Source organism: Lepeophtheirus salmonis, chromosome Z (genome assembly GCF_016086655.4).
Source record: "Lepeophtheirus salmonis chromosome Z, UVic_Lsal_1.4, whole genome shotgun sequence".
NCBI lineage: Eukaryota > Metazoa > Arthropoda > Copepoda > Siphonostomatoida > Caligidae > Lepeophtheirus > Lepeophtheirus salmonis.
Window position 1 is genome coordinate 18,313,771 of NC_092584.1, and position 23,459 is coordinate 18,337,229.

Genomic DNA, 23,459 nt, shown 5'->3' on the forward strand with positions numbered 1-23,459 from the left:
GTCACGTGTTATATGCCTGTCATGGTAATTATTATATTGACTTATCGTTTGGTTTATCGTGATATGCTTAGCTGTGCACAATGTGTGGTAGATTGTTCCAAGGAGAGCGCCGATGATGAGAGGATATTAAGGGGCATGTATTTTTTAATGTAATGTAGTTATCCTGATATAACTGGATAATAATGTTAAGACTTTTATGGATTCTAAGTTTGCCTTAAATACGAAGAATTATGATGCACTGACCATTCTGGCGGCGGGGTCTCTAAATTTGAACGTTCCTGCATAAAACCCAGAGGTCGTTGTAAAAAATATGTATAAGGATCTGATTGGAATCGAGAAAAAGTCATCAGATCTCTCATCAATAAAGTGGGCTCGTTGACTATAGAGCTGAGAGAGGGCAAGAACTTGTTACTTCGTCACACCAAGACTTAGCAAACAACCTTGACAAGAGAATATCTCTCTCCAATACCGCAGACAGAGATACAAAAATGATTTAGAGGTGCTATGTCCGTTGGTGGCTGCTGGTTCGGCTATAAACTACAGCCCCAAGAGCAAAAAAGTCCGGAGAGTATAGTTATACCTGTTTTAATGGATGCATCATATTACAATAACTGCACAGGCTACACTAATGGCGTGAAGTAGAGATCCGAGGCCATTCTGTACTTAATATAACATAGTTCGGCTGAGAGTATAGGGTCACATATTTTAATAACATAATCTTCACATTTATTTATAGCCTTCATAAAAATGTGGATTTTATCAGGATTTAGATATTGCCTACGTAATTTCCTTTTATACAATTATTCGGAACATTCATACCCACGTTTATGGACTAAAATATTTTGGTCTGGTTGAATGAGAGATGAAGAGGCCGTTTCAGTATCGCTATTGCAGGGTGGTTAGTTCCAAGCCTAATTCATTTTAGTAAATGCCCCAATACTTTCGTATCTCCTTAGATAATTGAATTATGATCTCCGTGTTTCCTTGAAGTGGTCTACTCGCTCCCATTCTCTGCAAATATTTTTGATCTTTATTTCTGGTACCAAGTCTTCCCATGGAGTTTGATTAATTGTGTACTCAAAGTATCCCTTACAGACTACATGTTATAGCAGTAGCTCGTGATACAATTGATCGTATATTGTTTTAATATGCATATATTCATAATTGATCCAGTAAATATTAAATAGTGATGCATGAGATATCCAAGTTCATAAAAACTAAATGAAAACAAAATTAGTTGTAAACTAAAACCACTTAGGAAATAAATAAATCGACAAATGTCGATTTATTTATTTATTATCATTGGAGATTGAAGAGTTGTAGATCTTGTAAATAGTATGAGGGTTCTTCATGAGACGATTCTCTCTGTTTACGATACGTATGATGTATAATGTGAGTATCTTCCCATAAATAAGGTAATTTGATGAAACGTATCCAGTAATAATTTATTTGAGTGTTAAGTTCGTCTTCAGTAAGGGATAAGACTAATACATACAGTATGAGTGAGAAAGTTAATTCATCTGAAAATATAAAAAAATAGGGACTAAATTATTTTTGATACTCATAAAATCCTGTTCATTCTTACCACGAAACACTAAACGGCTTGAGGCATACTTGATACTTCAAAAGGAAGTTAAGAGTTCTCATTAAGGTCCAAGTCAACCCATGATATATGTATTTGCCCTTATACTCAGCAATTTAATTTCCGTCTTCCGAACCTTCAATGAGCATCTTCTAAAAAGTAAAATCTATTCCACTTCATATTAACTCCTCTTAATTATATTTCCAAACTAAACCGCCCCTCTAGCGGACAAAAAACCATGACATTCTGTACTTTGGAAGATATTTAAAAGACTAAACTTACATTTTAAAAAAACTACATTAAAAATTGCAAATGTAATAAATGTGTATTTAATTTCATAAATAAACTTTTAATTAAAAAAAACCAACCTATTTTCTTGAGTTGAAGCAAGAGAGAGAAAGACAATGAAAATCTTGATTATAAGTCTGAATTTTTTTGGACAATGATAATGTTTCATCTTTATTTGAAATGAATGATAAACTGGATTTGAATTGCGTTCCAAAAGGAATTTTAGTTATTTGGCTTCAAAATGAAGCTCAATTTTGTTGCACGGAATAAGTTTGCCGGCAGGTCATAGATTCCCTTTCTATCTTAAAATTGGAGACCGCGACAGTGGAAAATTGAAATTCAATTATGGAAACCTTTTACTAATAAAGAAATTAGTTCGTGAAATGAAGCGACGCGTAAACTATATTATATTATTTGAGTAAGAAGAAAAGGACTAGGAGTCGATCCAAGGACTGAGAATGAGGTCGGGGAGATCGCATCTCATTATGCAAAGTACTACGATTGTTTCTATGATATGATCTCCTTCAGCCTCGTTCCTCAGTCTATGGGTCAACAACGAGCCCCTCCTCCTCCCCCTTCCACAAGAGAAAAACTCATAACCTTTTCCACATAATGATACCACCTTTTATCCACTTCATGATCCTCCCAAAGTCCTAATTGTACAAATATCTCGAAAAAGTCGAGGTCCTCTTCAAACGCAATTATATATTCGCTTCGCGAAGTTATTTCCTTTGTATTAAAAGGTTGGGATAATTGAATTTCAACTTTCCGCAGTCGTGTTCTCTAATTCCGAGATAGAAGGTATGACGTGTGAGCAAACCTACGAAGTGTACCCTTGTTATAAATAACAAGAAGTAAAAATTCAAAAATTAAATATCTTTATTACCTACTTATACACACACTATCAAACACAACCTACAAGAAGTTTCAAATATGTATTTTAGCTTTTAAAAATTGTATTATTCAAGTATTGGTAAAATAATCAGAAGCTATTAACTCATTCCTAAAGTCAATAAATTTATATAACTTTACAATATCCCTTAAAATAGTATTTAGATTATTATAAACTGTTGATATATTTTTCAAGATCTCCAATAATTAGATTCAGTTTGATCGTATCAGTTTATTTAAAATTCGAAAATTTATAAATCAAATTTTAAGGCTCCTATGAAAGAATTTATTCCCCTACTTTAGTTCATGTGCTTGTCTTAAATCTTCTTACTTTTTGAAGTCAAAATATGAAAACAATATAGATGAATATAAAATATTAAGTATTCTTTTATTTAGTTTATTGATATTATCCATGGATTTGCGTAAGAAAAACAGAAAGACAAGATTTTTTTAAACAGAAAAGTTGAAGTTACCCACTCCGGATCTAAATTATCGTCAAATGAATTGCTATATTATATATCCCCATATTTCCGTACACTTATGCTGATAGTGATCATTCTTCCTCCAAAAACTCAGCGTACTTGATTATAAAGATATCGTAGATATACAATGTAGCTACTTGCATATTCTTATGTCAATCCCTCGTATCATGTTAATTAGGGAAACTCGTATCCTATTAATCTTGGGAGTCAGAAAGGGCATTTCAATTGATGAAGGATCAGTTTGGTGTTTTTCATCTTCCTCTCTTGCTCAAGGAGGATAATATCCAGCATCCTTTACTACTATTAGTAAATAAACTTACAATCTAGAATAAAAACTTTGACATACTGAATTCCCAATTGAATCATGACCAATTTTCTTCAAACTTGTAATGAAGATTATATATGATGAGGCCATTACATTTTGAGAGGTTCAGGTGAAGATAACACAAAACGTTAATTAAAAATGCATAATCAACCATAATTTAGGAACAAATTAAGATAGTTAACTCAATTTGATTTTATGGCGGAGAGTTTGTGCTCTACAGAGTACCCATTCTTGTTTTAAATATTGTATCCTTAGCCTAAGAAAATGAATCTATTGGCAAACAAACCCCACCAATTGTGAAACAAAAAAAAAAGCTCTACATCTAATCATTTGTAAAATATTGGATCAGAAAATATTTTGATGTCAGCCCATATCTATCAAAAACATAGTATCTCAATCACAGTTGAAATTTTGTTGATGAACCTTATTTTGCTTATAGGTATACTTTGACATTCATAAAATGATATTTGCAGGAATCATTTATAATTTATTATGGAAGTATAGTTTTGAGCGCTATATATCAATTTCATCCTAATTATAAGCATGATGCAAGCCATGGTAAAGATTATAAGAAAAAATCTACATATATAATGAATGTGAAGTTAAGAAGAACAAGGTCTCGTCCATGTAAAGTCAATAAGTTGTAGACGACAGTATCTTATAGTATGTATGTATGTATTTCAATTATTTAAAAAAGTATCTAAAAATATATGCAATCAAAAAGAAAAGAAATGATGAATTATTTGACTATGTGGGTACGTTCACTTCGTGATATATAGGATATGCAACATGTTATATTAAACGCTATTCCACGAAATTAAAGACAAAATCGTTATGTTGGTGTTCTTTTTTTTTTTTTTTTTTTTTTTCTGGCTCTAACATTTTAAATCTATGTAAAGAAAAATAAATTTTTCACATATTGTTATGACATTAACTTCAGTAGTGTATTGTACATTCAAGTATTATCAATATACGAGGGGAAAATACAATCAAAGTGAATATTATATGAAGAGATTTATCATTTATATTGTGGCTATTCAGGATAAGGTGGAGGATAGTCCGGATTGTAGGGTGGGGAAGGTGGATAACTAGATTCCAAATTGATGTCTCCGGTTTTATCAGTCAAAATATTCAAATCTAGTTGGCTTTTGCTGTAACTAGATGTCGACATATTGTTTAACTGATTATCCAAGCTACGGAGTTTGTCTTGTAAATCACAGCTTCGTATATGAAGAGGCATCACCTCATCTTGTTTTTTAGAGCGTATTTTTTCGAGTTCCTCTTTGACAACGTCGACACGCTGTAAAGTAAAAAGAAAGATAGAATTGGTCAAAATAAGTTGTGTGTGGATATACAAAAAATATTATGTATTAGTACAAATGTTTTTAAATATTTTGAACGACACCATCAGTTGGCTATTTTTTTAACATAATCTATCCCAATGGAGCAGCAAATAAAAATAATGACTAGTTTATAAACATAAACCGTACGACGTCATCAAATATTCATTTTCAAAATGGGAAATACATGGTCGGGGATTAATTTTACAGGGAATGTACTTATAGGGCATAGTTGTAGATATAGATACTAAACAAAATAGAGCCACAACATGTATGTAGGTATGGTACTCGTATAGAAACGCAGGGTGTTTTTTTAACCAAAGTAGGTTCAAAAAAATTATCCATAAAATTTGTTTGTATTTATTAAAAAAATAATTAAATCACAACCCTATATTCAAAGGAATTACAGACATTTAAATTTAACCAACTTTTGTTTAATTAGTAATTAAATAATCAACTTGAAAAAGTATTTATATGAGTTTCTTTGAGTATTTATTCCACGCAGATTATATTCTTTACTTGGTTTACAAATACAATATTAAGATACACATATACCCGCATGTATAGTATATATACTAAACATTTTTAAAGATGAAGCCTATTTATACTTAGCAACACTAGTCCAATTAGAGTTGCTTTTTTTTTCTTCAAATTTTTGAACCAAGCTCAAAAACTTTAAATAATTTTGAAAAAACAGAGCAAATTTGCAGTAACTTTTTATCCCAATTTCAAAAAGTTTATTAACATCAGACTCTATAGTAGACAAGCCAAAGAAAAAGAATAAAGAGTGATAATAAATCTTCATGCACTTTATCCAATGAATTCAAAAGTTTCTGGAACTGGCTCCTTTCGATATCCAATCCGAACTATATCGCAATTGTTGTCCCATTATATACATAATTTTTACTCCAAGCAAGATTTAGTCCATCAACAATTTGACTAACAGCTACCAACATGCACTCCAGCTCTGGAGGACAAATACAATTGAACAAATTTTTTGCTAGTCCATGCAACTCCAACATTTTGGAATGCCTTCAAATAGTTATTAATCTACCAGACTCCACAAAACACCTCTCTCCTTTCAAAAACAACTCTCACAATACAAACAGCTGTATTTACTGTCATTATAGCCAATAAATGCAGAAATATTAGCTAATTACAAGTCAGTTCCACTGGTAAAAGTTACTTTTTCTGCATAAATCTACTCTAATATTACCCTGATATTCTCATCAATTTAGGATAATTAACCAACAATGACAATAGCCATCAATAGTATTTAGCAACTGCAAATTTATTTTGGAAAGGTGAAATAGTAGGAATAACAGTTTTTCTCCCAAAATTCACCCACAAACACCATCCAAATTTAGCTTAAAAATGTAATCATCAGTATTTTTTTTATAGTTCACCAGGCCTTTAATAAAGTCAGAAAAGATTTATTTGGCAAATCTTAATTATCAGTACAGTGTCTGATGTTGTTGAATTTCAACAAATATTTTTTTAAATTAATATTAAAAGTTAATGCCAAATTACACTGTTTCCCTGAAATTGTTGAAAAAGGAAATATGCGCAAACAAAGAAAGTCTGAGGGGATTAGATTCCTTTTATAGGCATTGCTGGACTCATTTGAGAGTAGAATACACCAAGGACAATCTTACTTATGTGGCTGGTGTTGTTATGTATAAATAAATTTAATGGGACATTTTTGATTCCGAATGAGATGACATCACTCTCAGTTTATTATAGAACCTTAAGCATCAATAAATAAAAAAAGCTCTATAACAAGCAACAATACCTTGTTTAATTTTTCCAATTCTAACTCTAGTTTAATTTCAGCTGGAGCAGTTTTTGCAAGCTTTTGTTGAATTATCTTTTCATTCTCATCAATTGCCTTTAGAAGCTCTTTCTTTTGTTTGTTCAAGATCTTAACAGCCTTGTCTTCATTTTTTTCAATCTTTCTCATTCGCTTTTCTAGTCCACTTAAACGATTCATATTGGGATCTGAAGTCGTGCGATCTAAAATACAAAAATGCAAGAGAAATAATATAATTTTATGTCTTCAAAAAAAAAAATCATAATAATAATAATAAAATCCCTAAAACATTTCCAATAAAAGAAATATCACATCAATAGTAATTTAATGTAAATATACATAAAATATTAGGGGGAAAAAAACATTTAACAAATATTTTAAATCCATTAACTACACTTTGATCAGGAACTTACTCGACATACTAAAGAAACAGATGTGACTGTATTTAGTTCACTAAATGTCCTGCATAAATGTGTCCTTTACAACAAGTATGAGACAAAATAAATTAAAAATTATGAGGTAGATTGAATTGATATCATTTTACATTTTTTTCGAATTCATTTTATATTTATGTAGGAGGAAATATTTTGTTCTAGGGATAGATCCGAAAATTTACACAAATACCGACATGTGTTTTTTTTTTGTTTTTTTCAACTGATAACAAAATACAAAGTTCATTGTTATGTTAATGATGTAATGACAAGAAATATAAATTAAAGGAACTGATGGGTACACTGTATAAGTTTGCCGGCACGTCAAACTTTCTACTTTCCATCTCGAAATTGGGTACCGCGTAAGCAGAAAGTTCAAATTCAATTATCAGTAGCTTTACATGATAGGGAAATAACTTTACTTAGTTAATGCGACGCGATAATAAAGTATGTACATTATTGGTAAGGATGAAAATAATATAATGATGGAAGAGCTTTTTATTGGTGCTAACTGAATATATTATTTTTATTTTTTAAAGATATAATTATGATTATTCTTGAGGACAGAGTATATGAGTACAAAGTAATCATGATTGGGGAGGTGTATGTTTATTTTCTTTCTCTCATGGCTACTTGCAGCTGATCTAATGAAACGTCAGTAAGGCTGAGCTGTTTACCTTTCAAACAACCTTCAAATTTCTTTTGTACAACATACTGGCGGATATTATTTTCATCCATGATATTGGAGTAAGAGGATAAGGATCACGACTCTTTCTAGATATTCGGAGTCATTGAGTATATCTCTTATGGAGTATTTGGAGGAGGGATCAGAGGGACTAGGATTCAATCCCTGGGCCAAAGGATGAGTCTGAACTTTTATTTAATTAAGTTTGAAGTAATTAGAATATTTACATCCTTTGAATTATAAATTCTAATGTATTTGCTTATGTCCGTCAAGATAAGCCTTCTGCAAAAATATCATTTGACAGGATGAAGGTCTTAGATTTTCTGAAAAACATCGTTGGAGACGAGGACACCCTCATCGGTAGACTTTGCACACAAGATCTTTGGATTCTTTGGAATGCCAAAGATCCTGCAGGAAAGTAGTAGAAGAAGGTAATCAAAATTTCCGTTGTACGGGAAGGTGGGTTCACAAATGGGTATTTCTTATTAAACAGTTATTGACGGATCCAATTTTCATTGGGAAATTTTGTTCTCAACATATTATCGATAATCCCGTAAATATTTGGAAGGAGGGGAGTGTTTTGGTAAGATTGGAGAAATAGATGAACCAAAATTTGGTATGACTAAATATCATGGAGGGAGATACTATAATGTCATTTGGCTCTTTGGAGATGTCGATCGGGATAATGAAGATTGCTTCTTAGTTTAAGTGGAAGATTGTTGAGCATGTTCTACCGGAGCAACTGTCCTTTTTGAAGATTGAGCAGCCTACTGTAACCTTATGAATTACTTCATTGTTTAATGTTGTACATTAGTGTAACTTTGTGGATCCATTAACTGTCCTGATACTACGGCGATCTTCGTGTAGTCACTTCAAAACTATGCTTAGGTGGTTAGAAATAATGAATACATGGTGGGTGTTTTTTTTCAGACACATCTCAACGAGTTTATTTGGAGAAAGTCTGTAAGGAATATTAACTCTTTTTATAAAATTATTGACGACATTATAGACCAATATCCGATTTCAGGGATTTATTAATTTATTTTCTTAATGTTCTTCTACTGTGCACTTGATTTTGTGTTTCATTAGTGAATGGATTTGATGGCATAGAAGTTCCTCTCCATGACAAGGCTTGACATAATTTTTAATTTGATATACTGTACCGACTGCTGAGTAATATGGACAGATTTTGACGTCATAGAGTATCACATGGGTACTCGTAACAATAACAGTTTGGAAAGGCGATATATAGCTACTCTTGGTAACAATTATACTCTAGGACGTCACTATTAAAAAGCATGGTGGAAGTCAAACATCAGTCGGAAAAGCGTTATAGTATAACCTTGTACATAAATGCCTATTACATTCATTTAGTCAATCGATCAATCAATCTGAATATGAGTTATGGAAGCTGTGGAAGAGCTATTTTATAAATATTATACCCAAATTTGGATTGTATATATCTGTATCCAATCATTCCCGTTGGGAAGGCTTACTCGTTAAACGAATTGAACATTATAACTGCTTCATATGCGATTATATCCGGTTTAAAAAAATAAAAATAAATTGTTATTTGTTCTTTTGTTAAATTTTGAAATCTACTAAATTGCTGTGGTAGCTAAATTTTTAAGTGTAGATTTTGCTTCCACAACATTTTTGAATATTGCTTTACTTTTGTAACTTCTAAATTTCTTGCTTATTAATGTTTATATATATTGGTCATTGCATAAAAAAAAATCATTTAAGTAAATTATGCTTCTTCCAACTTACAGTATGCCCTTCGAAACTTCTTATTACGAGAAGCATTCCTTAATAAAAATACACAGCGTAAAAACTCCTGCAATTGTCTAAGCCTACGTAGAAACTTATTTGAGCAATTGTGCTCGATAAAGCAATAACACAATTAACCGATACTTTATTTTATTACCTACTAAGATTTCATATTAGGTAAAAAAAAAATAAAGTTAGTACAAAAAACTGAAAATTAAGCGTAAAAATTATTAAATTATATTGAAAATGTCGAACAAGACTGAAAGAGACAGATTTGTACACTACAACTCCAGCCAAAGTTATTCCTGAATGTTATTATTATTTAATGATTCATGGTAGAATCAAGAAAAGTCGTTGTGCCTCACATAATCTGATAACTTCTCCTCTGGGCTCATCCCTGAGTCCACGGATCGACTCTGAGTCTTTCTCCTCCTGAATATTCCATAATAAACAACTTCAGAAACATCCTCCGCATAATGAAACCTACTAACTTCCTTGATTTTATGGATTTCCATCATGTGGCCAGTCAAAAAAAACAACAAGATAGAATGAAGTTTCCCATTGTTGTCTGTAGATTACAATTGTATTCTTCCACAAATTATAGTAAATTTCTATCATTAAATTATTCTGATTAATCCTTTGGACGTGCCACAAATGTCACTTACAGTAGCCAGAATGATATATTGATATATTTAATTTGAAAGGGACGATATTGGGGCCAATATAAATCTCTAATATCAAATAAAAGTTCTAAACTAAGGCTATAACTATTGTGTAATTTAACTAGTTTCACAAATTTGAATACCAATCCTATAATTAACTCAAATATATCCATGAAATATTGTCCACTATGAATCTATGCAGTAAATAATATCCAAGGATTTCCTTCTTTTCTTGTATTTTGTTTAAGATTGCTTAGTTTCGTTATTTGTGAAGAGGGATGTTCATCTATTTGTGCTACAAAGTGCACGGCTTCACTAGTTCTTAAGTATAATTTCCTCAAAAATAAGTGCATAAATGCTTTGAATGAGGAAGAAAGCAAACTAATTACTAAATCACATGAAGCATGTTTTGAGTTTACCTACATAAAAATTAAGTATTCTTGTTGAATGCATTTAAAGGGTATTAAGAATTCAAAGCACTATTAAAATTTGCACTTTTTCATGAAGGGCTTAAGTATTTGTACATGCATATTATATTGATAGAACTTATAGTTTAAGCTATAAATACTATAGGTGAATTAATATCCATGTATGAAACGTTTGTTGTAAGGTTATAACCTATTTATAAGGGAAGAGAAATATTTATACATAAATAAGTATAGATTGCTTGAGGTCGCTGATATCACATATTTGTAGGTCAGCTCTTGCCGGAGAATTTTATACAACTATAAATTTGAAAATCAATATATACGAGGGCGGTCGATTACCCGCACTGACTTAGACATAGCCGTGGGGTTTTTTTTTTGGTTTTTTTTATCACTTTTACAAAGTACAGGATCTATAAAGCCTACGTTTAAAGTTTGAAGACGCAACGTTTCTTCGTATTTGTTTGGTAGCTATCATTGAATTTGTTAAAATGGGGAAAATCGGTCATCGTTGTGTGATATATTACTTTCATTTAAAAAACCTCAGCCCAACCAATATTAAAGCTGGTGATCCTTAATCTACTCTGGGATTGTGCTCCTTTGCTTACACAAGTAAAATTTTGCCTAGCTGAGTTTAAACAAAGGCCGCATTAGCTGCCAAGATGAGCATTGCTGTAAACCTGAGGATTTCTTCAAGAGTTATCTTCTATATTTTTAAAGCAATTTTTTTATGTTTGTCGACTCGTAACTGCTCCAGTCCATGCTGGGTACTAATATCCATACGTGGACTAAATTCTCACTTCAACATGACCAATTCTATTTTTATCCAATTATGTTCAAACATTTGTGTATGGATTTATTTTTTTATTTAATCATAATAAATTCAAAAACGTTTATTTGATGTCAGTTAAATGAATTCCTATTAAGATACAACAATTCAGAAAAAGGTTACTCTTTAAATTTGCTAGCATTTTATAATGTTATTGAAAAAAAAGAAGATAATAATAACAACACTAACCTAGCTTACTTATTACGAAAATAAATTACAAATGAAATCCCTTTATCACCTTGAACATGAGTAGTGAAAGATTAATTTTTATCAGGTGATAGAGAATTGTAATTGAAGAGGAGAAGGAATTGATCAATAGAGTACAAATTTATTTATTTATGTAAATTAGATTGAAAGAATCGATTAGTCAGTATATTTGATAATGAGTAGTTACGTGCGTGATATGCTCTGATAAAGAGTGTTGTCAATCATTCTATCACTGTACAATACAATAATATACAAATATATATTATCGATACAATTGCAGATATGATATATAACATATGAGTGTTTTTCAATGAACAATATTAGACAACATACTCAAAGATAAAAAATAGAAGTTTATTAAATCAATTTATCTCCCCTTATGGATTAGTGAAAGCTCAATTGATGATTGTCTCTTATTAATATGTAAGGAGAGAGAGCTGGAATAATTCCAACAGGGGACGGTTGTAACATACTCTTTTTATCCAACGGTTGTCATCAGTAGAAAAATGCTTAGAATTATAATATTTACAGTGAAAGAAATATGTATTTTATCCCTTGCCGATTTTGTAAGTATGTCCAAAGATGAAGATTTATATGGGATTGAGATCCGGATACTAGCTAAGCCACTCCATGACCTTTGTTGCTTTTGAGTCATTGTCATGAAGACCCGTTACACAATCTATTTTCTGTGCCCTCTCCTGAGGGAATGAGACCCCGTACATAAGCCTGTCGTGATAATACATTTGTATCTATCCATATATAATTAGCAAAACATAATACACAATAAATACAATTTAAACACTAAATAAAAAGGATGGAAACCAGAGTGGACTTCAAGAAAGAGTATGCATTTGGCTCAGAGATACAGGCAACACTGCCAATTAGAACCTTTATGCAAAAAAAGTGCAAACTAGCAACAAAAGTATGACTGAATGGGGATGCCTCAACAGGTGAAATGTAAATCTGTAGCTTCTTTAGTCTTGCAGATTCCGAGCATGAAATACAAACAACAGATTATAAACTTTAGATATCCAGTTACTTTGAAGCGTGCAGATGGAATTTATTGCAGCCGCCGGAAAAATTATCATTCATTTTAATTTATCGCGCAATTAATCGATTTATTGGATATTGCGACAGGCTTACTCATCCATCCTCCCTTCGATGGGCTAAAGTCGTATATTTTCCTTAGCAGAGAAACACCCACAAAACATAATGTTTCCACCCCAATGCTTTACGCTGGGGATTCCGCTTTATAACATAATAAATTATATACTATGTAAAAATATAAAATGTTTTTATTATAATGAAAATATGATTTTTTTTACAGAACTTTAAAACCACAGTCCAAAAAATATACTAGGATCCCCATTAAAAATCAATTCTTAACTTTGCCTTGTCTCATCCTTCCGTTTTATTGTACAAACTTAAATTAATATTTGATTATCAACCTCACTTCTAAATTTTTTGACCTATAAGTAAAAATGAGCAGATATATCCAATTCCTTGCAATAACATGAAGCAACAATACCAAATTTGTCTCTACACATAATTGCATTTTATGCCAATATCAATGCATTTACAGGTTTATTTATTTATATAGTATATTGTATTAACAAAGTACTTTATCAATAAAATGAGCAATTATTTGGATAGCTGACAAATCTTAATTCATGTTATACTTCACTTGTGTTGTAAAATAAAAACGTCAGTAAATGTTGATAAATTTATCATTTTAGTCAAAAGTTTTCCACAGCCCCTGAATGTTACTCAAATGTTTAACTTTTTAGCAAAGGTTTATATATTTTATAATTAAAACTGTCTGGGAGGGTGAGTGAATGAAACTTTAATGATTGACTTTTTAAGTACACAATTAGAGGCATCCTAATATACATGCATATATATATATATATTTCCGTATGACTTACAGCTTTCGAGGTTCATTATATTATAAGCAACAATATATGATGGAATTAATCCTTTTTTTGGTTTTTTTCTCTTCATTATTTACAAGGTTATTCAACCTTTTTGTTGCATACTTTTAAAAAATGTCAAAATAAAAAATGTATTGTATTCGACAAGTACTTGAAATATATAATAAATTGTTTTAAAACATACAGAAAGAGGTCGAGAAATACTCTTGATACAAAAAAAAATTCAAAATGGATGATACAAAGAGTTGTAAATTATTTTCTTTTTTTTTCGAAGAAACAGTTTGAACAGTTATTTTTCATTTTCCACAGCTGTAATAGTTATCCATTAATAGGATTGCGAAAATTGTAGAAATCAAGGTTAGTATATAAAAAAAGTACCTGCTGCTAACCTGCAAGTTATTAGTGCTCTTTATTATAGGTACTATTTGATATACAAGAATAGTCACTAGGGCGCCCTCTATCCAGTCAAAACCTGCAGGATCACAAATAGAAAGTCGATCTTCTGTCAAAAAAAATCAAATTACTCCGTGGGTTCATTTTCTTGTGATATAAACTTGGCTTTGAGCTTGAATTCTTCACATTTGATCTTTTTTTCAGTCATAGCAACTTTACAATTCCAATTTTTTGCGGCAATACTAGCACCGTACATATACGGACAAGTCGTGCCGGACGTTGAACAGTCCCTATTTTGAAAATTCAAATATATTGGTGAAGAGGGAGACGCACAATAGTTCTTTTTGTGATCTCTGTCTCTTTATCAGAGTTGCCAAGATATACTTTTGATTCCAATTACCACTAATGAGGATTCAGATAATTCCCACATCCCTACTCATCAATTCCTGAGGGGAGAACATCTAAGTTTTAAATAACAATGTGTGTGAGGAAATAAACGAGGAAGAGTTTCACTGAGGTTGCGTTAGAGAGTGTTAATCCTTCTTGTAAATAATATGCTCTGCCGCCAAAAAATGAACGTTGTAACCTTAGCAATTTTAGTCAGGTAAAAAGCTCAGCTTTCATGACGTTTCATTGGATTAGCTGCGAGGAGCTATGAGAAGAAGGATTTAAACACAAATACTACTCTGTATCTAGCAATGATAGAGGCAGAAATTACTCCGATGTCGATCCTGAATTCTACACTGAGTATTTGCTGCAGGAGTTTAATTCTAAGTTCTTTGTTGGACTCAATGTTACTCGGCATCTTTCACAATCTAGTAATAAATTTATCTCATCTTTATATTCTATCCCTCTAAGAACAAAATAATAGTGATCATAGCTTTAGAAAATAAATAACATCTTTTTAGATTGCAACTACAAAAAGTAGAACTCTTCCATAATAACATTTTGTTTCTCTAGTGTAATAATCCCTTGTCGGATTCAAAGTAGAATAGTCAATGAGACTTGGTTATTTTCTACACATATCGACAGCTCATGTTTTTGACTTGATATATATATATATATATATTTTCCAAACCAAAATATAAAAAATAATTACAGACTAATAAAAGTTCATTCAACCAAATTATGCAGTGGAGTTTTAATTTTTTTTTTAATGTAAAAAACAAATACTATATACATATATAATCTTGTGGAAGGCCCTTCGGGTACGAATACTGGACTAGACCAATTAAATAAGGATCGACACAACACTAGTACAAAGATAATAATAATAATAATAAAAAAAAGCGAATTTAATAAGAATGGAATTCAAAATTAGAAAAGAAAAAACGCTTTCTTTTTTATCAGAGTAGTATATGTAGACTCGCAAAACTCCCTATCAAATGTTAATGCAAATAAATATTTATTCTAATGAATCTTTTTTAATTAAGATTTTCTATTTTTTTAAAATATAAATGTAGTTTTTATAAAAATAATAATAAATAAAATGGAATGAGTTAAAAGTTTACAAAAGAACTTCTGTCGATTTTCCATTACTGAAATTAATAAAAAGTATTCTATACATATTTTTTTTTGTACAATTATTACTTCTTTCCTTTAAAAAAGAATTACATACATAGGATTTATTTTAGTTCATTATTTGCATATTGAGTTTTAATTAAAAGGTATGTGCATGAATTATTAATTTCATATGCAAATATACATCAAACATAATTAATGTGTATCAACTATGTTTATATACTTAAAAATAATAGTTACTATTACTTGCAAATATAAATTATGAGGAGAGGGGGTGCAACAACATAAAAACAATCTTGAATAAAGTCCAATATATATTTTAGCTTCATCTATAGAGAGTTAAGAGAGCAAAGTTTATCTCTTTGGATTCTCTAAAAATATTTTTTGGTCCAAGAAATAACAATGGAGTCATATTAATGAAATCTTGGAGGCCCTTAAGTTAACCCACATTACATATATACAACCAAAGGTGAAAATCCAGTGTGGTATGGGCAAGTGAGAAAAAAATCCCCGAAAATCAATATGGTAACCCTGTCAATTTGAAAAATGTTTCGGAGAAGAGAAATAATAATGCTCATGAGGTTTCATTAGATTAGCTATAATCAGCTGTGACAAGGGAGGAAGGAAAAAAGGATATAAAGAAGGGCATTTGCTAGAATTACTACGATGTCGATCCCCAATTCGATTCTGACTCCAACAAGGGTTTGATTGAACTCAAAATCTAATACAACATATCTACATTATCTATATTATTCGAAGAAAAGTTGGTATGTTGATCGGTGCCCAATAATCCGAGTAATGTCGGTACTCCCACTAGTAAATTTCTATAAAGTATTTTTTTTTAAATAGTACTTTTTCCTAAACTCTCCATAAATTGTGTAAAAAGAGGAAATAACTGGAATCATCTGGTGGGCCAAAAGTAATACCGAACGATGCCGACTCCTGCAATAGGGTGTCTAATTGTCATCTTTTCCACACTTTGCAGTATCAAGTAGGATTCGTATCCTTTTTTCCAAAAAATCTTGCGGAAATGGTACTCCAAGGATACCATTGTGAAAAAACAGTGATACTTTGGATTATTATCTAGTCTCATGCCAGAAAAGTGCTTGTAAAATAAATTAAAAAAAAAAAAAACTTGAAATTTAAGGTATTACTGTGGACCCTCCGTATATACTAATAGAAATTTTGAATAAAACAAGTTTCAACCTACTTTTGATGACTTCACTTTCTAATTTGGTGTATTCATATATTTTACTGAAACAAACAAAACGATTTATACAAGACCCACACAATATGTTAAAAAAAATATCAATAATTAATCTGTTGATTGATTTCTATATTATTTTTAATATGATCGTCAACACAAAAAGCAAGCGAGAATTATTTTAGTTCAAAATTGAGTCTGGATTGCAGTTGTATTCTTCCGACGAATGATCCTCCATTTTTATCAACTAATCATTCTTACTTACCCTTTGGGTGTCCCACAAGTTTCACTTAAAGTAATCAAAACTGATCACCACAATAAAACAATGATCAATAATATTTGAAAGGGACCATATCGGGATCAATAGAAGTATCTTAAGTCAAATAAAGGTTCATAAATATAATTAATATTCTTGGCTATCATCAAACATCCCATAAATCTGAATAATTAGCCTATAATTGAATGAAATACGTCTGAAATATTGGCCTGTATATACATACGAAGTAAAAACAAATTGGATTTTCTCCTTTTCTTGATTTTGTTCAAGATTGTATTTATGTTGACACAGCACATATGTACAATAACTGTGCATATTGTATTGTGGAACATAATTTATTTTTAAGTTTGTGATTAATTTCATAATGTACAGTTACAGCAGCTCGTTGTAAGTGGCACACTTAATTACCACAACATGAAGAGATTTGTGCGTGGTTCAAGTTGATTTATCAAATCAACAATTATTAAAGGCAAATTTGGCTTCATGTACATAACATAATATATTGTTATGTCACAATGGTATTTCCCAAACCAACACACATTCCCATGTATTTTTCATCCGCTAATGATTTTCTACATCTCTAATCACGTCGTTACCTAACTAACACAACAACTTATAACATATTTTGTGTTCAGCTGTCGATTATCTACTTAATTTCTCTTAATCAGTGTTCTGAACGTTGATTGGTGGATTTGAGTTAGCTCTTGTTAAACTATGAACAATTATCAACGGTTATTGGATAATAATTTCACTTTGGATGAATAGCTAACTTTCAACTGATTTTTCGTCTTTTTTTATATTTGTATCAGGTGAAAGGTTGAGAGATTCAAAAATATAAAAAAGTGTACTATCTTTATATTAGTATTCTGGACGTTGATTATTTGAATTTGAAGAAATGTTTGTTTTTAAAAAATCAATTCCGGACCGGGTCTTAACAAAAAAAATAGTTTCGTTTCGACGTCGTCTCGTTATGCATAAAACATTCGTTGACGAATGCATTACATCAAGTCATAGCAGAGGAAATTAACTCTGATTTACAGCCGAAAATAATAAATTTTATTTCCTAGCTTTAGTCAAGGAGCACTCTTTTTGCTTTTCATTTTTTCAAACCAATTTGGTCAAAACTAAGATCCATTTTTATATTTAAAACAATCGTGTATTGAATATCGCCGTATAAAGTAGGACTTTCCAACCAGTGTGTCGTAGAGCTTCATATAAAGTGCCGCGAAGGCAGCCGTACCATACTATTCTTTATTACTATTTAGCAAATTAAACAGGTAAAGCCTAAAGGTGATAAGATGCCAAACCCAAAAACTCTCCACAGTGTTGAAAAATGAGCATATGGAACTATTAGAAGACAGCAAGAAGACTTTCTTTCATTCTGGATACGGGCTTTCTGTAAAAAAACGGCATTCAAATTTATGTCACTTTTATTTGAGTCAAGGTTGTTCATTGTGACTTTCACAAAATCAAGCGCAAGGAACAAAGTGAAAACATATTTGAATACTATTCCACGTGTAATCCTCTAACCAATCAAACAACGATTATTTCCCAGAGGCAATCCCAAATGCCTCATTGAGGAGTATTTTGGAAATTACAGCTAGCTGACATTGGCACAACACATATTTACATCCCACTTTATTATTTATTGTATAAACATTTTTGATTTTTGTGTTATTTCTTTAGGAAGGTGAGATTCGTAAATGTTTTGAAGATCACAACCTGATATTTATTCAATGTTTCCTTTTATTTCACAACTATTTCCCTACTACAAAAAAATCAGCCGTAATCGATCAGAAAAGGAATGAAAAAAAGTACATCTTCTATGTATAGAGTGGTCCTTAGTTTACCCATATAATCTAGTATCTAGTATTCCATTTAAAGTTCTATATATTATGACCCAGAACGCGTCAAATATTTTTTCTAGTCGACAATCTGAACAATATTTAAAATTTTCCATTGTTCTATATAGTTATACATATCTTCTACATTAATCAAGCAAAGCTTGTCAATTTCTTTAATTGTCTATGGATAACTCATACTTAACAACAAGCGTCTGTAACTATAGCTCACCGCGTCATATTAAAAAAGAACAGGAGAGTATATTTAAAAAAAAGGACTTTAGATGTGATTTTGCAACGAGCGCGTGTACCTAAAGCTCATCAGTTTATATTAAAAAAGAAAAGATACATATGTATATATTTGGAAGTAAATCCTAAGCATATTTTAGCATGCGAGTTTTTTTGTTGTTTAGCAATTTGGACATTTATTTTTATTTTTCTCAAACTGTTATCATTATTAGTTCATTCTTGAGGAGAGGACATCTAAGTATTATGCAATTACGTGTCTTCATGAACAACGTAGATTAACACTGAGGACTTCATGGGGAGTTATCTTCTATATTTATAAGGCAAAGTGTAATAGTACGTTGACACCTAATAACTCCTGCCAATGATAGTACTCAATAAAAGTATATATTTTTATCTTTCAAAATCTAATATCATACATATGAATATAATTGTACTTTTTACCTATCAATTATAGTTTTAAATGTATTGAGTCCGCATCATTAATAGTAATATGAAGCAAGGGATTGTGATATTTTTTCTTCATATCTTTGCAAAAAATGTACATATATACATATATAATATTACCCATGTATTATTTTACTCATAGAATCTCTCTAAAGAATCAAGTCTATCCATCTTTGTTGTATTATTTGCATTTTTGTGCTTTGTGGATCCTATAGATCAAAAGAATATTTTTTTGCATAGAGAAGAGGACATGTTCTATTTGCAAATACTATTGATATACCTTTAATATAATTAATAAATAATATTTATAAGCTACTTGTATGCAAATAACCCATATTTTTTATAGGTATTTGTATATAATGTTTCATTAGTATTGAGCAGTCCTTCAAAAAAAAATATTTGTGTACTCTGATATACTCTAAAGCAATGGTTTTCAAAGTACAGGCTCCGACCCAATACTGGGTCGCTTGCCAATTTAAAATATAAACATATTTTTCCTTAGTTTTAAAATAATATTAAAGTTGGACAAATAACTTATTTCCGGTAAGACTTATTTGTTTGTAGAGTTACATACTATGCACGACGCACTACACCTGATCACAGCGTAGCATTTTCGAATGTAGCTAATCCAACCCAACCATGTAACGTTACTGCATTCTGGATCCAAACACTGTCAGTTTGTTGTTGCTGGGTAACTGACTGAGAATTGATCATTTTGTTATCAGAAAAAGAAGTTCGGAATCAAATGCATCTACGTCAAATACAACAAGTGTAAGTACGCAGCCGGAAACAGGAAGTTCTAATTCTACTAATATTACTGCCAAATCCACGTCTGAACCATCAAGTAAAAAGAAAAATAAATAATGAACGCTACAGTATAATGATTCCTTTTGAAAATTTGGTTTCATAAATTGCGCTAACGCAAATCAGGATCCTAAGGGCCAGTGTGTTGTACGCAGCGAGGTGCTTGCTAACGAAAGTTTGAAACCAACAAAACTTAAAAGACATTCAGAAACAAAACACGGAGAACTCGTGGATAAGCCTATGGATTATTTTCAACGGAAGGAACGTGAATTAAAGTTATCGGCATAAGTTCTTACTTGCTCAACTATTTTGAATGACAAGGCACAACTGGCCTCAAATTTAGTTACATACCGTGTGGCAAAAAGCGAAAATGTATCATAAAGTGGCTGAAAACTTATTCTTCCATCCAGCATCTCTGGATATGGTGTGTACCTTTTTCGAAGACAAGTTTGCAGAAAAATTGAGAAGCAGTCCTCTCAGTGACAAGACAATGCCTTGGAGAATATATGACATTACAGAGCATATGGAAGCCCAGCTTATTACTCGGTTACTTTCAGGCGTGGATTTTGCTATCCAACTTGTCGAGAGTACATATATTTCAAATTGTGCGACCCTGTTAGATTATGTGAGGTATGTGTGGCAAGATGACTTTATGGAAGATTTGCTGTGTTGTCTGACTTTACCAACAACAAATACAACAGGACCACATATATTCGGAGCGCTGGATGACTGTATTGTTGGAAAATGCAAATTGAATTGGGGTAATTGCAAAAGAATACCAAGCGATGGTGCAGCAAATATGAACGTTAGAAATAGCGGAGTTGTGAAAATAATAACTGAGGCAGCTGGTAATGATGTTGTTTGGAATTACTGTTTCATTCACCGTGAAGATTGGGCATCCAAGGGTATTTCCCCTGATGTTATGGCCATACTGAAAGAAGTAGTGGAATTTTTTAATGCTATGAAAGGAAACTGGCTGAACAGCAGGCTTTTGAACCGGTATGCTCAAAAATGGGAGCAGAGTACACTCATATACTGTTTCACACTGAAGTACGGTGGCTGTCGAGGGGCAGAGTACTAGCAAGGGCGTACGAACTCAGGAATGAGATTCACATTTAAATTTGTTTAACAATGTCAATTGGTTAATAAAGTTGTCATATCTCTCTGACATTTTCTCAATTTTAAACGAACAAAATTTGAAGTTACAAGGAAGATGCAATGATTTATTCCGACACTACGAGCATATACAAGCATTCCAAAAGTCGTTAGATCTATGGCAAGCACGACTAAAAAAGTAATCGTCCCAGCTACTACATGTTCCCAACACTGTTACAACACACTAAGGAGAACCAAATCTGTGAAGAAAAAGTGAATGACATTAAAAGTGTCATAGAGTAACATCTCGCTGCTCTGTCTGACACTTTTAGTAACTACTTCCCTGCAGAGAGTTTTGAAAATCTGAAGGAAAAGCTTTGGGTGAACGATCCTTTTGCTTTCGAAAAACATGAATCAATTATGGAACTAAGCATGATGGATAAGCAAGAAAACGAGTTGCTTCAACACACCTGTGATATCACACTGAAAACAAGCCAAAAGTCATTAAATTTGTTATCGTTTTGGATCAGTGTTTTAAAAGAATATACAATGTTAAGTTAGATTAGTCTTCTATTGTTAACAATAGCCGAACAATAGCCTAGTACGAACTAGGATTTTCGACTTTGACAAGATTAAAAACAAAAGAAAGAACCCGAGTCAACAGCGACCTGACATGCGAGTAGCGCTTTCATCCTGTGATCCAGATTGCAGTGAGATCATGAACAGAAGGAAGGCCCACCCGTCAAATTAGGTAAGCAAAAGCTTTTTGATCGTTTTTTTAAATTTTTATTGAATTTAAAAATATTATACAAGTAACGTCAATGTCTAATTTTAATTATTACTTTAAGTAAAACAGTTAGAGCTAGTATGTATCAATTGCCAGGCTTTGTTGTGATTTTATGAAAACTAGTCAGAAGATATTATTTTTTTTGGGTCGCGGGGTTAAATGTTTCTCCGCGAAAAAAAAAATTGAAATCCACTGCTCTAATGTAAAGTTTGGTGACCTAAAAAACAAAATAAATACGAATTACACCTTCTTTTACTAATATTATGGAATATAGTGAACCATTGGAGCTCCAAAAAGAACCAACAAATTCAAGGACTCCAACCATACTGTCTATTAAAAATATATCTCCTCATGGCCGGTTTTAATATATATATATATCTGACCCTAACATGTGTTAAAAATATTTTATTAAATAGTTATGGAATCGGATTTTCATGTTGTATTCAATAAATTAACTATTACAGGGTGAAGCGAAAAAAATATTCTACACTTTCAATCTAGAATTTTATCAAGATGTATTTCAGCAATCAGTTGTTATAGGGTATGTCAATACTATAAAAATAACCAATATGATATCTTGCCTACTCTTATCATCGATGTAGTCCCCCTTGGCAGCAATGATGGCTTCCAGGCGGCCACGGAAGTTCTTGAACCCATTGCAGATGTAGTTGTCAGACATGCCATCCCAGTACTGGACGGACGGAGCAGGCTTTGGACTCATCATGCATCCAAAAAGTGAAGTCCAATGAGTTGGCATCCGGTGAGTAGGGGACACATTGTCTGTGGCCAGAAAGGAAAGTTGTCCTCCAACCACTTCTGGACCTTTTTGGACGTGTGTGCAGGCGCACCATCCTACTGGAGCACCACGTTTATATCCAAATTCATGTTAGAGATCTCCAACTGCTTTGCAATCTCCGTTGGTTTCTTGTCAGTGTCAAAAAGTGAACGGACCCAAATTCGTTGGTGACATTTTCTCGGCTTTTAAGACACTTAGGAAAATCTAGTTCTTTTTTGTTTATATTAAGTATTTGACCACAACAATTTTACCGCATTCACAAAAACCATGAATTATGTAGTAAAACGAAGTGTGAAGATTCTTTCGCCACACCCGTTACAATAGGGGAAAAAATTGGAACGTCCCTAATAGATTTAAAAAAAAATAAAAACATTCTAATAATCTCATGTG

The 23,459-nt window shown here is 31.8% G+C and overlaps 1 protein-coding gene across 4 annotated transcripts in view; it reads right to left on the reverse strand.

Moving 5' to 3' along the window:
* Positions 1-4,222: 4,222 nt before the first annotated feature.
* The window catches only part of LOC121130231 (uncharacterized), a 40,870-nt gene continuing 21,633 nt past the window's right edge, over positions 4,223-23,459 (reverse strand). For 3 of the 4 annotated variants that reach the window (XM_040725986.2, XM_071893697.1, XM_071893695.1), the window contains 2 exons: positions 6,701-6,921; positions 4,223-4,868 (listed from right to left, as the gene is read on the reverse strand). In XM_040725986.2, the coding sequence (XP_040581920.1) occupies positions 4,602-4,868; positions 6,701-6,898 (465 nt within the window). In that variant the 5' untranslated portion in view covers positions 6,899-6,921 and the 3' untranslated portion in view covers positions 4,223-4,601. Of the gene's footprint in view, positions 4,869-6,700; positions 6,922-7,131; positions 7,198-23,459 lie in introns of those variants that run through there. The other variant, XM_040725985.2, reaches the window with a different exon arrangement.